Here is a 14,589-nt window from a genome sequence, read left to right on the forward strand (position 1 = left end):
ACACTATTTCGCCACGCGCTCGCATGGCCCCTAATCTGTTGTGTCCGAGTGTGCGTGACAACGGAACAAAACCAGTGCATACGCATCCGCTGCTGCGGAACCGGCGGTGGATGTATGGAACGGCTGTAGCCGACGATAATGAAGCCCTTGGCGCGTTGCGAAGGCAATAGGTGCGATAACTGTTACCCGTTCTACGCGATAGTGCGGGCAGGGATCATTTTATCTCTCGTTGACGCTACTCTAGCCAAACTATGCGAGTCCACTCAGTAGCGATAAGCTCGGAGGAACAAACGCTGCGCTCTTGCGCTCTCAGGTGACGAACGATTCGTGCCCGAAGACGACGCCATGCCGGATCACGGACGAAGACGGGTGCACCGTTTTCGCGACCACGTCGTCTCCGGCGTCAACTGGCGACCGACGCGGCTCTTCGACGAGGTGCCAAATTCACGTGTCTGCAGCCTCTGCCGGATGATCCCCAAACGGACGGTGCTGTTGCCGTGCGGTCACGCTCTGTGCCAATCTTGCCACGCAGCCACTCTCGAAGGGGGCGTTGGCCAGTGTCCGTTGGATCGAGAGGCATTTGAAGAAGCGGAGTGCGTCGGTTATGAATTCCCGGCCAGGAAAGCGAACGCCGTGAAGGTGAGCCGGAAAGAAACAGTTTCCGTCACTTTTCATGGGGCCGGGGGGGGGGGGGGTGGAGTGGCAAATTGTGCATTAGTATTGGCATAATTACGCTAAGGCATATCTGGACGCCTAAGATTAGAGTGCCCCTTTTCATCATCACCATCATCAGCCTCGTTACGCCCACTGTAGGCCAAAGGCCTCTCCCATACTTCCCCAATTACACTGGTCATGTACTAATTGTGGCCATGTGGTCCCTGCACACTTCTTAATCTGATCCGCCCACCTAACTTTCTGCCGCCCTCTGCTACGCTTTCCTTCCCTTGGAATCCATTCCGTAACTCTTAATGACCGTCGGTTATCTTTCCTTCTCATTACGTGTCCTGCCTATGCCCATTTCTTTTTCTTGATTTCAACCAAGATATCCCTAACTCGGGTTTGTTCCCTCACCCAATCTGCTCTTTTCTTATCCCTTGACGTTACACCTATCATTCTTCTTTCCATAGCTCGTTGCGTCGTCCTCAATTTAGGTAGAACCCTTTTCGTAAGCCTCCAGGTTTCTGCCCCGTACATGAGTACTGGTAAGACACCGATGTTGTAAAGTTTTCTCTTGAGGGATAATGCCAACCTGCTGCTCATGATCTGAGAATGCCTGCCAAACGCACCCCGGCCCATTCTTATTCTTCTGGTTATTTCAGTCTCATGATCCGGATCCGCATTCACTACCTGTCCTAAGTAGATGTATTCCCTTACCACTTCCAGTGCCTCACTACCGATCGTAAACTGCTGTTCTCTTCCGAGACTGTTAAACATTACATTAGTTTTCTGCAGATTAATTTTTAGACCCGCCCTTCGGCTTCGCCTCTCCAGGTCAGTGAGCATGCATTGCAGTTGGTCCCCTGAGTTACTAAGCAAGGCAATATCATCAGCGAATCGCAAGTTACCAAGGTATTCTCCATTAACTGTTATCCGCAATTATTCCCAATCCAGATCTCTGAATACCTCCTGTAAACACGCTGTGAATAGCATTGGAGAGATCGTATCTCCGTGCCTGACACCTTTCTTTATTGGGATTTTGTTGGTTTCGTCATGGAATACTACGGTGGCTGTGGAGCCGCTATAGATATCTTTCAGTATTTTTACATACGGCTCGTCTACACCCTGATTCCGCAATGCCTCCATGACTGCTGAGGTTTCGACTGAATCAAACGCTTTCTCGTAATCAATGAAAGCTACATATAAAGGTTGGTTATATTCCGCACATTTTTCCATCACCTGATTGATAGTGTGAATATGGTCTATTGTTGTGTAGCCTTTACGGAATCCTGCCTGGTCCTTTGGTTGACGGAAGTCTAAGGTGTTCCTGATTCTATTTGCTATTAACTTAGTAAATACTTTGTAGGCTACGCACAGTAAGCTGATCGGTCTAAAATTTTTCAAGTCTTTGGCGTCCACTTTCTTATGGATTAGGATTATATCAGCGTTTTTTCAAGATCCCGGTAAGCTCGAAGTCATGAGGCATTGCGTATACAGGATGGCCAGCTTCTCTAGAACAATCTGCCCACCATCCTTCAACAAATCTCCTGTTACCGGATCCTCCTCAGCTGCCTTCCCCCTTTGCATAGCTCCCAAGGCGTTCTTTACTTCTTCCGGCGTTACTTCTGGGATTTCCAATTCATCTAGATTATTCTCTCTCACATTATCGTCGTGGGTGTTACTGGTACTGTATAAATCTCTATAGAACTCCTCAGCCACTTGAACTATCTCATCCATATTAGTAATGATACTGCCGGCTTTGTCTCTTAACGCATACATCTGATTGTTGCCAATTGCTAGTTTCTTCTTCACTGCTTTTAGGCTTCCTCCATTCTTGAGATCATGTTCAATTCTATCCATATTATATTTCCTTATGTCAGCTGTCTAACGCTTGCTGAATAACTTCGAAAGTTCTGCCAGTTCTATCCTAGCTCTAGGGTTAGAGGCTTTCATACATAGGCGTTTTTTGATCAGATCTTTCGTCTCCGCGATAGCTTACTGGTATCCTGTCTAACGGAGTTACCACCGACTTCTATTGCACGCTTCTTAATGATGCCCTCAAGATTGTCGTTCATTGCTTCAACACTAAGGTCTTCTTCCTGAGTTAAATCCGAATACCTGTTCCGAATACTTGCTGAGCGCGTCCAAATCTTGTAGAATGCCAGGGTTAGCACAAAGTATGAAGTCAGTTTCATTTCTAGTCTCGCCGTTCGGGCTCCTCCACGTCCACTTTCGCCTATCCCGCTTGCGGAAGAAGCTATTCATTATCCGCATATTATTCTGTTCCGGAAACTCCACTCATAGCTCTTCCCTGCTACTCCTAGTGCCTATGCCATATTCCCCCACTGCCTTGTCTCCAGCCTGCTTCTTGCCTACCTTGGCATTGAAGTCGCCGATCAGTGTAGTCTATTTTGTTTTGACTTTACCCATAGACGATTCCACGTCTTCATAGAAGCTTTCGACTTCCTGGTCATCATGACTCGATGTAGGGGCGTAGACCTGTACAACCTTCATTTTGTACCTCTTATTAAGTTTCACAACAAGACCTGCCACCCTCTCGTTAATGCTATAGAATTCCTGTATGTTACCAGCTATATTCTTTTTCATCAGGAATCCGACTCCTAGTTCTCGTCTCTCCGCTAAGCCCCGGTAGCACAGGACGTGCCCGCTTTTTAGCACTGTATATGCTTCTTTTGGCCTCCTAACTTCACTGAGCCCTATTATATTCCATTTATTGCCCCCTAATAACTCCAATAACACTGCTGGATTCGCCTTACTAGATAACGTTCTAGCGTTAAACGTTGCCAGGTTCATATTCCAATGGCGGCCTGTCCGGAGCCAGGGATTCGTAGCACTTTTTGCTGCGTCGCAGGTCTGACCACCGCCGTGGTCAGTTGCTTCGTAGCTGCTGGGGACTGAGGGCCGGGGTTTTGATGTTTTGTTCATATAGGAGGTTGTGGCCTATTACTGCACCAGGGTGGCCAATCCTGCTCTGGTGAAGGAGTGCGTTACCAGTTCTGGTCACCGGGATCAGGCCACACTCCAGGCCTGTTTATGCAATTTTATCAACACGCGGATTTTTTTTAATGCGTTTTACTATAGCCTGAAAGTAATTTACTAATTCACACTGACCAAATATTACTTTTTAGCCTCTATCAACGATAACACAATGGAACAACTGAAACTTACTGTAGGTTCATGTGAAATATTCTTTAGGAAATCGGTATTTATTTGTTAGTTTGCCACACAAGAAAGAAATACAAAAAAGGCAATGCTTTGAAATGTACGAGATCACACTGATGTTTTGGGGTTGTCGTTTCAGCGCTAAATTCAAAGGGAAACTGGTGAGGATTCGGTAGCAATTGAGTGATAATTCAGAGATAGTTAATTACTTATTTCTCTATTCAAACATTATCCTTCCTTTCCTTGAAATTCGCACTGAAACATGATAAAACGAAGTTGGGTTCACTGCGAAGTAAATTCACTAGTTATTCTTATGAAAGATGGTATTGCTACTGAAAAAGTAACATTTCTGAATTTTTTTACTTCAGGACATTATTCCTCAACAGCAACACCCCCCCCCCCCCGCTCCATCGTAACCAACCGACACTGTAAAATAATTTAGACGCTTAAAGGTAAAAAAGGGTGTAAATGTGTCTATAACTCAAACACGTCGAGTGTTCGCTATATAAATAACACCCCAGGGGTATCAGTTATAGACACACTTAGACCCTTTCTCACTTTTAAGGGTAAATTATGTTACGGTGTATAAATGTTATCTTTTCCTGTAGTGGGTGACTACATTTCTTTGAGGAGCACGTTAGCAAGCGAAAAGCAGATGGCCGTCTCCAATGCACGAGAATGCTGCTGTCCCCGTAGATGAGTTCGGAGCAGGAAGAATATTTCAAGTGTGGGCGTATTTCTCCTCGATTCTCACTTACCAAGGCTGTCTGTTGTGTGAGAGTAGCTGTCTAGCGATTTAAAAGCATAATTAAGTGAATCACTTTGATCTAGTAATCGTGTTTGGCACATCTTTATTGTTCAGACAGCGACAGATACTGCCGGTTGATTTTGAGCATAGCGCATACACGGCTTCACACCGGAATTCATGTAAAGGTACAGCGTCGTCCACTCTTAGGCTTAACACGGCTCACCGTGGCCGCGGTCCGCGGGGCGCCATTGCGTCCGTCGCGACGCATGCGCACACGGACCTCGGGGAGGCGCTTCGCGTCGTCTGCTACAGCTATTTTTTTATTATTTTATTGTTTAACTTAGATAGGACATTAGAGAGTATAATAGCAAGAGCATGGTGTCGCAACACACCGCCCCATTCCAAAGGGGACACTCATAACATCCATCCATCCATCCATCCATTCATACAGCGCTGGAGCTCTGGCTTTGCTGCAAAGCACGCTTCGCTGGACCCACAGGTGACTGAGTGCCAGAGGCGGCGTCGCGGGAAGGCGCACTTCAATGACTGGAGCATTTTCCAGCTGGTTTGGTCTACAGCTTGTGAACAGCCTGCTCAGTCAATATTGACACGTGTACTTATCTTCATCGGGCGACCACGTTTCGCCGCCTAACAAATGTCATCGCAAAGCACGGGACGCGCCTGCATGTATCCGAAGTTTCTAGAAAGTTATCGATGCTTAGAAAGTTATTGACGCGAATGGTGTAGAACTTTGTGGAAGGCATGCGGGTCCGAACGATTAGTCTGGAACATTCGTCGACTGTTGCATAAAAGCCGACGCGCTTGACCCGCTGATCAGATTTTCGACGATCGCCGACCGTGTTCGCCGCTATCGTTGTGCTATAAGCTTAGCCTGTATTGTGGGCACAGCTTCGCCCAATAAAAGTTTTGTCGTTCACAGTATTGCTACTGTGTTATTCAACGTCACCACCACGTGACAATATACATTACTAGAAACGAGCTTCTCACGACATAAATCACTTAGCATGTTTTTTATAAGTGACGAGGGTAAAAATACAGTCGCTTTTTCGCGCTCTTTATTTGGCTGGGGCTGTTTTGTTTTACTCTCACAGCACTTGGTGCAGTTCGTACCGAGCAACCTATTAGGCGGGCTCTCCTTGGTTGGAGTCATCACGTGATGAGCCTAGCGCGCCGTTTCGCGCATGTCTTGATGCTCGAACGAATTCACTTAATTGAATTAAGAAAACGACCGAAACCCGCAATAAATTTCGCAGGAAGTTAGAGAGCGATTTTTCGATCACGCATCACCATGTTTGCCATGGGTTTTACCATAAAGGAGGGCAATAAAGTTATTTCGACAGCAACTTAGAAGTGATATCCGCTGCTTCGCGACTCGCTTATTGACACGTTAATGTCGCTCGTAGGATGGCATGGAGCGCATTACGCTATGTAGAAAAGTGCTCTTCCCGGCAAAGCAACTGATTTGGCTTTACTCCCCCTTTTCATCTTTCTAGATCCTATAAAAAACAAAATTAATTTTTGTTGTCACAGTTTGGGCTAAATCCGCGAAGCGGTACCGGTCCTTTGACGGCTACCTGACGCGAGAAGTCGCATTCTCATTTAAAGGAATCGTCGCTCAATTATTTGATTACATTGATTAGGTGAAGTAAAACATTTCGCGGTTGCAGTCACGGACCATAGCGGAACTTGCGTCGCGAGCGCGACGATACGCACGGAAGAGCCGGAGGCGGCCGAGGAAGCAGCGATAGCCCTCGCGGTGGCCACCACGGATGCCGAGGTGATAATCAGCGACTCGCAGGCAGCGATACGCAACTATGCTAGCGGCCGGATCTCCCGGGAAGCGGCCCACATTCTCCAAATTCAACAGGGCAATATTTGCCGCAAAAACGACCGTTTCCTCGTATGGACCCCCGCCCACACGGACCCTCCGCTCTCGGGAAACGAGACGGCCCACGCCACGGCTCGAGGACTTACATGCCGAGCCGGCAATCCCGACGTCTCGCCCACCGCGAGAGCGATGCAGGAGTGGACGTGGGGGGATCGCATGACCACTTTCAGAGACATCACGCAACACTACAGATTGAACAGATGTAAATACCCACCACCGCACGCCAACCTAAACAAGAAACAGGCGGTTGCCTGGAGGCAATTGCAGACACACACATATCCTAACCCGGTGATCCTTCACCTCTGCTACCCCGACATACATCAGTCCGACGCCTGTAAAGCGTGCGGAGCCAGAGCGACGCTGCAGCACATGCTGTGGGCATGCGCCGGTAGCCAGCAGCAGGAGTCTCCGACGAACGGGATAGAAATGGCAGTCTCGAACCGAGGGGCGCGTTGGGAGGCGGCCCTGCTCAGCCACGACCTCGCCGATCAACTGTGAGCCGTCCGGCACGCCGAGGAAGCCGCCCGGGTCCAAGGACTCGAGGCCGTCACCTAGGCTGGGGTGCTTATGGCCCCACCCCACCCAAATCGCCGGGCATTTTCAATAAAGTTTTCACGACCACCACCGACGTGTTTTTGGTTGTTTGTTTTCTTCTCCTTGGGGTCGATGCACGCCGCATGTGAATGCTGTTTCTCTCCGTTCGGAATGCGTAATTGGAGGGGAAAATCTATAATCGACGTGTATGTTTTCTAGCTTAAGTTACGTCTTGCCGGGTAATTAAGACGTTATTCGCTTCTATTTCATTTCAGTACTTCCTCGCAATAGGCCATGTGCATATGCTCACTAGCATATAATTTGTTAATTGCGCGCTATACGGTGCGAAGCGACACATTGCCTCTGCATTACGCCATAGAGGTGGGCATCGCATAAATTTGGAGAATAGGAGGAATTGATTTCTTTCCCTTTTCTTTTCTTTTTTAGGGGGTAGGAGGGGGGCTGGACAGAGTGGGTAAAACCCAAATGCAGACAAGCGATGCAGTTGCCGTCGTGGGGAAGTGGCCGGTCCGCGTGTTGGACGAACGCGGCCACGATAATTAAACCGGCCATTCTGAGGTCGGCCCGGTGTCACCTGTCGACAGCATGCCAGGGGTCGTCAAACGGGCTCGCCATTTGTAAAACCCAAGCCAGATTGCTGTGGTCGGGCCAGTCTACTTTTGAACTGACCATGGGCGTCAGCCCGATCTACCGACGAGCTCTCCCCCCCCCCCCCTTATTTTTTCGCTTAGGTCATGGTATGCCCCATCTTAGCTTAATATGATGATGGGGTACTGAACGGCTACTGAGTTGAGTGACCAGCCGCTCACGAGTTAGATTCTGGGATGACTCCTCAAATCGAAAGACACCACAGGTGTTGCCATTAAACACATTTCTGTCGACTTGCATGATGAATTGCATTTTGTTCGGTTACTGGTTGCCATGGCATTTCGGCGATAAAAAACGCTGTCACATTGCAGGGTAATTTCATCTCCCCGGCGCACTTTCGGAAACTAGTCACGTAGCGGGTACCGGAAAAAAGAAAGATGACGCATTGTAGATCTGTGCCTACAAAACTATTCTCAAGGCGTTATATCCGAGGTGACAAAAGGGCCACTGAAAACTGATTAGAATCGTCCAGGCTTATAAGAAGGATGGAGGAATTTTACGGGATGCTCCCCGTAAAGTTCGGCAAACAGTGACCACTGAAGCTGAATACATGACCATTGGTGAGCAAGTGAGGAATACATGAACAATACATGAGCAAATTAACAACAGCATCAGGTTGGGCGACGTCTCTGACACGACTATCATGCGTCGCCTCTACGCCCCAGACTAATAAAGATCGCGAAAAAATGACTGTATTTTTACCCTCATCACTTATAAAAAACACACTAAATGATTTATGTGGCAAGAAGGTCGTTTCTCCTAATGTATATTGACTAAGCAGGCTGTTCACAATCTGTAGACCGAACCAGCTGGAAAATGCTGCAGTTAGTGAAGTGTGCTTTTCCGCGACGCCGCCTCTAGCACTCAGTCACATGTAGGTCAAGCACGAAGTGTGCTTTGCAGCAAAGCCAGAACTCCAGCGCTGTAGCAGACGACGCGAAGCGCCTCCCCGAGGTCCGTGTGCGCATGCGCCGCTTCGCTTCGACGCGCCACCGCGCCGGACGCAATGGCGCGCCGCGGAGCGTGGCCACGGTGAGCCGTGTTCACCGTAAGAGTGGACGGAACTGTATGTTTTGAAAGTTGGGGAGAGGGATGCAATGTGCCTTTAGTAAAAATGTTTTGTCGTCCAAAAAATCGTAATGTGTGGTTTGTTTATTTTATTTCCTCTTAAGGTATATTGCTGGAACGAAGCTCACGGCTGCGAGTACACGGGCACCATGGACCGCATGCTGGAACACTACGAGAACGAGTGCACATTTCACACCGTGGAATGTTTGCGATGCGGCGAGGGAGTCCAGCACAGAGACCTGCCGACGCACTACGCGGCCGGATGCAGTGCCGGTGTTTCTACTGCGATCACAGAGTCCTCGCAACCTACAGCAGTGACACTCGAAGACTTGAACGCTGCCCTTGAAGACGTCAAGGCGATGCTGGGATGCCTCAACCACGACCAGCTGCTGCCAGTGATTCAGAGTCAGTTCAATGAGCTTAAAGAAGAAGCCAGAAACCAGGAAGCCAGGTTCGCCGAGATCACTCGCGAGCTCGGAGCATGCGAGCAGAACTTAAAGGCCGAGATGGAACAAATCACCGCCACGATATCCTCGACCGTGTCGCAACAGCGGACGTCTCAGCAAAATCCATTGGAAGAAGCCAGCACGTCGAGGTCGCTGTCGTTGAGCTCAGAACAAGAACATGAGATACGTCGACAGTGTGAACACTCAGCCCACCTGGAACACTCGCGGCAAACATCCCCGGAGCCTGATTCCAGCCGTGTCATTGCCCGTTGTGAGGCTGACTACGGTAACGTTCGGCATTTGACCAGTGCGGAGTTGACACCCGCTGCAATTAAAAAAATTCCTGGCGTCACATATCTGCTGTCCCTAGAAAACTTTGAGGAAATCATTCAGTGGCAGGGAGACAGAAAACAGTTTGCCGAGATTACGGTGCGGCACATGACGGACACGTACTTTACCATTGCCTTTTGGAAGTACGGCGATTGTGCAGCTGACTTCGTTCTGAAGATCGAGTTTAACGGGACGCTGGTGGACTCCAAGTGTTGGCCGCCTTTCTGGAGCGTGGACGCAGTGGATGCAGTAACATCCAATCCACGTTCGTTGACTTCCAATGCCAAGCCTTGTTACTGCAACCGCGATGACCCCTCGTTGCCACACTTCCACCTCAAATTTACTACAGACATTGCCTCGCTGAAGGATAACGGCATCCTCCGAGACGGAAAGATAGCGTTCCTTATCTCGCTCAGCGATACAGAGAGATACGATAAAATCAGAGGAACACCCTAACCTTCGTCATCGCACAATGTGCACTGCACCGGAGAATCCTCCTCGCCACTTCAGAAAATGCGGCACATGAGCTTAACGAATTTTCGATCTCCTTTCTCGTATATAAAGTTATCTCTGCGACATCTGGTTTTTGGAAATTTGCTATCCCTAGTAACCGTCAACCTATTCTGGTCTGACTTTACTGGCCGTTCATTTTGTTTATTTCTTGTGCTAATACAGTTTTTGTTGCGAAACGTTGTGTTCCTCGAGTGGTTTCTCACCTTACGACGTTCACCCCGATACTTTTCTCTCGATTATAGCCGTGCGGCTGTTAAAGCGATTGATTTCAATGCGACGTTCGTGTTTGATACTACGCTGTAGTACCGCGCATTGTGCCGTGTGCGAAATGCACGCCCAATATTAATGCATCGCATTTATTTATTTATTTATTTATTTATTTATTTATTTATTTATTTATTTATTTATTGTACCTTCAAGACCAGAAGGCGTTGCACAAGGGAGTGTAACAAAATACAGAGCATGTGCAGACAAAGGATATAATAATAAAAAAATTAGAAAGCGCGGATTAAGAAAAGTATTCTTCAATAGTAGTTCTCAAAGCAGATGTATTGGTTATGTTAACAATTAAGGCCGGCAGATGATTCCATTCATTGGTAGTTTTAGGAAGAAATTAATAAAAAAATTGGTTCGTGCGAAAGTGTGGAACGCTCAATTTATGGTAATGGTCAGTACGCGAATATGTGTAGGCAGGTTCGGACAAAAGTTCACTTTTTAATTCCGGATTGTATTAATAAATTTTGTGCAGCAGCGATAAGCTTGCCAACTTCCTACGGGTTGAGAAAAGAGGGAGGTTTAATGTAGCCTTCAGAAGTTAACCTTGATGGTCGAATATAGTTAGTAAGAATGAAACGTGCGGTACTATGTTGTATAGACCCTATTGCATTTGTTAAGAAATCCAAGCCAGCGTCCCACACAAAAGAGGCATATTCAAGCTTAGGACGTATTAGTGTTGTGTATAGAAGTAGCTTTAACTTAGTGGGTGCCATAGGGAAATTGCGACGGAGGTAACCAAGCGTACGGTTAGCATTGTTAGTGATGAGGTTTATGTGTGTTTGCCAGGAAAAATTAGACGTTATGTGGACGCCTAAGTATTTATAGGAACTGACTTCTTCGAGTAGGGTTCTTCAAGTGACAGTTGGATAGGTTAGACGAAGCAGTATTTCGGGAAATCCTCATTCGTTTGCACTTCTGGCTGTTAAGTCGCATATCCCAAGTGTCGCACCAGTTAGTTACCTTGTCTAGATGAGACCGTAGTTTTAGAGTGTCATAATTTCATAATTTTACCCTGTAAATGACACAATTCGTCTCGAAATAACCTTATGGAGGACGCTACACAGTTAGGCAAATCATTCATATAAATGAGAAAAAGCAAGGGTTAGAGAAATCGGCCTGTAATTTAAAGGTGAATTCACGTCGCCAGACTTAAATAATGGAACCACCTTGACGACATTAAAATCCTTTGGTAATGAGGACACAAGAATAGATTGCGAAAAGATTTTGCACAAAATTATGGATGATTACACTTCGGTATTTTTCAAAGACTTGGAATTAATATCGTCTATTTCTGACGATGACGAAATCTTTAATTTACGAATCAAGTTCACGACACCATTATATTCAATTAACAAGGGCTCCATCTGAGGAAAATTCATCTTAACAACTTTAGGTAGAGATGCATAGGGCCGCACGTTATGCAAAAATGATTCAGGAAACACTTCATTGAGTACAGAACAACATTCTTCCTGCGGAACAACAGCACCATCTACATCATTAAACCATATTGTATTACATTAGAAACCCTTGACTGCTTTCCGAAATTTTTGAGTATTTTCAGTCAGCAGAGATGGAGGTGTATTGTCAAAGAAAACGCCTTTAGCTTCTTTGACTGCGTTTTGAAACAGTGAAGCCACCTGCTGATACGCACGCCAGCTATCAGTTGTGTTCTGTCTTTTAGTTTGGGGAAACAGCCGCTTCTTCCTGTTCGAGATACGTTTTAGGGATGCATTAAACCACGCTGCTCGATGGTTACACCGGACAACTCGCAAGGGTATGCATTTTCGTACTAATTGATTGAAATTATTCTTAAAAAGCGACCAGTTATGTTCAACGCTCCGAGTGTAAGAGTCCATTCGTCCATTTTTCCAAAGTCCATATGGACGCCTTATCATCGTTAAGGTTTGCCGCAATCGCTTGAATCTCGGTCTGCTGTGCCTCGCCTTTCCATTCCGCCGTCCTCGAATGGTTGGGTCCTTGTGATCGGCTTCTGAAGAGTCACACTGCCTATAGGAAGAGCCAATCGCGCCCACCGGTGACCCCCGGGGTTCGAATCGGCGACCCTTCAGAAATTAAAGGTGAGGAGCAGGACACACGAATGATTGCGTCACAACGCTGCTTCAGGGCTTGGAAATTTGGGTGGCGTGTTCCACGTCATCCACACACCGCCTGCCGCGTCCACTACTTCGCTTAAAAAAAAATTATGGGTTTACGGCGTGCCTCATTACGGCGTGCCTCATTATGAGGCACGCCGTAATGGAGGACTCCAGAAATTTCGACTACCTGGAATTCTTTAACGTGCGCCTAAATCTAAGCACACGGGTGTTTTCGCATTTCGCCGCCACCGAAATGCGGCCGCCGTGGCCGCGATTCGATCCCGCGACCTCGCAGACGAACACCATAGCAGTGTTCAGCAGACGAACACCATAGCCACTGAGCAACCACGGCGCGTGTCCACTACTTCGTCGGGTGTCCAGTCTGAAGCCGCGGTTCGTTTCCTCTTTAAACAGAATCGAGGCCCATGTGCTCGTCTTTCGAATACCCACAGAAGGCGATGCCGTAGAGGAAGAACATGGCATTATACTACTGCGTGTTTTATTTTATTGTTGACAGAAATACTTTTTTTTTAAATCGCCTGTGGAGGTCGGCACAAATCTACTGATTGCGCTGAAGTACTCGGAGATGTATGCATTAGTTCAATGGAAAACGAACGCGCATACTTCACTATTAACAAAATTCAATTCAATCAGTATTCAACTGATTCAGGTGGGCAGTGCAGCAGCGACGCCGGAACACTGTTAGCAAAAATGATCCGAGATGGGAGTAAATGACTTGTCCTCCAGCGCATTCCCTGATGGGAGGTAAATTTACACCGGGTATGCGGAGTAAAAGATTTACTCCGCTGCTGAGCGGAGGTTGTGGAGGTACTTATGGGAGTATATGTTTACTTCCATCGCGGAGCTTCTGCGGGGAACTATGGGAATATATGTTTACCTCCATCGCGGAGCTTTTGCAGGGAAATATGGGAGTATATGTTTACCTCCATCAAAGAGCTTTTGCAGGGAACTATGGGAGCACGTGTTTACCTCCATCGCGGAGCTTTTGTAGGGAACTATGGGAGTAAATGTTTACCTCCACCGAAGAGCTTTTGCAGGGAACTATGGGAGCACGTGTTTACCTCCATCGCGGAGCTTTTGTAGGGAACTATGGGAGTATATGTTTACCTCCATCAAGGAGCTTATGCAGGGAATTATGGGAGCATGTGTTTACATCCATCACGGAGCTTTTGCAGGAAGCTATGGGAATACTTTTTTACATTGATCATAGAGGTTTTACAGCAACATATGGGAGTATCTGTTCACATGACTCGGCTAGTATGCCAATTTAAGAATTTTCAATATTGATTTTCCACACTGAGAAATACACAATATATTGGTTTGCAAGCTAGAAGATCCAAACAAAAGTAAGCAAAGTAGTGCTTTGTAGAAAATAAATTTATTGCATAAGCAGAGGCAAGGAAGAAATGGACGACGCAAGCACAATCTCTCAACTGGTTTTTGATTATTTCTTGCCCATGTGTTATCAGCACAAGCCAAACAGTAAGAATAGAAAGCAACTCATCCAGCTGCAGGTTTAAGCCAAGACCTTATGAAGTACATAAAAAATACATGGAAATCAGCCACAAGTGCCTAAACAAGGTGCAATACAGTCATTGTAGAAATAACATAGCTATAACAGTGCATTCTCCGACAAATATAGACTGTGGTACTACAAAAGGTAAAGAGGACATCATTTCTCATTGATATTGACATGTGCAAGAGTTAAAGCAGCAAAAAGTTGAGAAGACGCCAAAACACTTATTGCACTTCAAAATTAAATGATTAGGAGAATGAAAGTTCTGGTAGGCACTAACAGAGCCATTTTTACTGTGACAAGCTGGCAGAGTGGACTAAATAAAGCAGAGTTCAGCTTTGCTTTTTTCCCCCATATTACCGAAAGGCAAACATAGTGGCTAAGAGAGAGTCGTAAGGGATGGTAAAATGTTCATTGTATTGTACCCCGATTTTAAGAGCGGGTGAAAGTGAATGCCCTTAATAGCAGCACCGCCTCACAATTCCTTGCACAGACTGACTCTAGGAACTTTGAAGCCGGTGGATCAAGTCGTTAGCTCCGAACATACACCGTGCTTAAATTTCTTAACACAATAACATTGAAAAAAAAAAGCAGTCTGAAGAAAACCAACAAATGTGGCAGAA

The 14,589-nt window shown here is 46.7% G+C and overlaps 1 protein-coding gene across 1 annotated transcript; it reads left to right on the forward strand.

Moving 5' to 3' along the window:
• On the forward strand, positions 1–10,233 carry LOC139046824 (uncharacterized). The gene is made up of 2 exons (XM_070520736.1): positions 1–639; positions 8,873–10,233. Exons 1-2 carry the CDS (start codon positions 346–348, stop codon positions 9,998–10,000), a joined length of 1,422 nt encoding a protein of 473 aa, XP_070376837.1. The 5' UTR covers positions 1–345; the 3' UTR covers positions 10,001–10,233.
• The last annotated feature ends 4,356 nt before the right edge of the window (positions 10,234–14,589 follow it).

The sequence above is a fragment of the Dermacentor albipictus genome, chromosome 6, assembly GCF_038994185.2.
Source record: "Dermacentor albipictus isolate Rhodes 1998 colony chromosome 6, USDA_Dalb.pri_finalv2, whole genome shotgun sequence".
Classification (NCBI taxonomy): domain Eukaryota; kingdom Metazoa; phylum Arthropoda; class Arachnida; order Ixodida; family Ixodidae; genus Dermacentor; species Dermacentor albipictus.

Coding starts and splice junctions, on each gene's coding strand:
- LOC139046824 (XM_070520736.1), top strand. CDS start 346: ATGCCGGATCACGGACGAAGACGGGTGCACCGTTTTCGCGACCACGTC. Junction 640..8,872: donor GGAAAGCGAACGCCGTGAAG/GTGAGCCGGAAA, acceptor TTTCCTCTTAAG/GTATATTGCTGGAACGAAGC.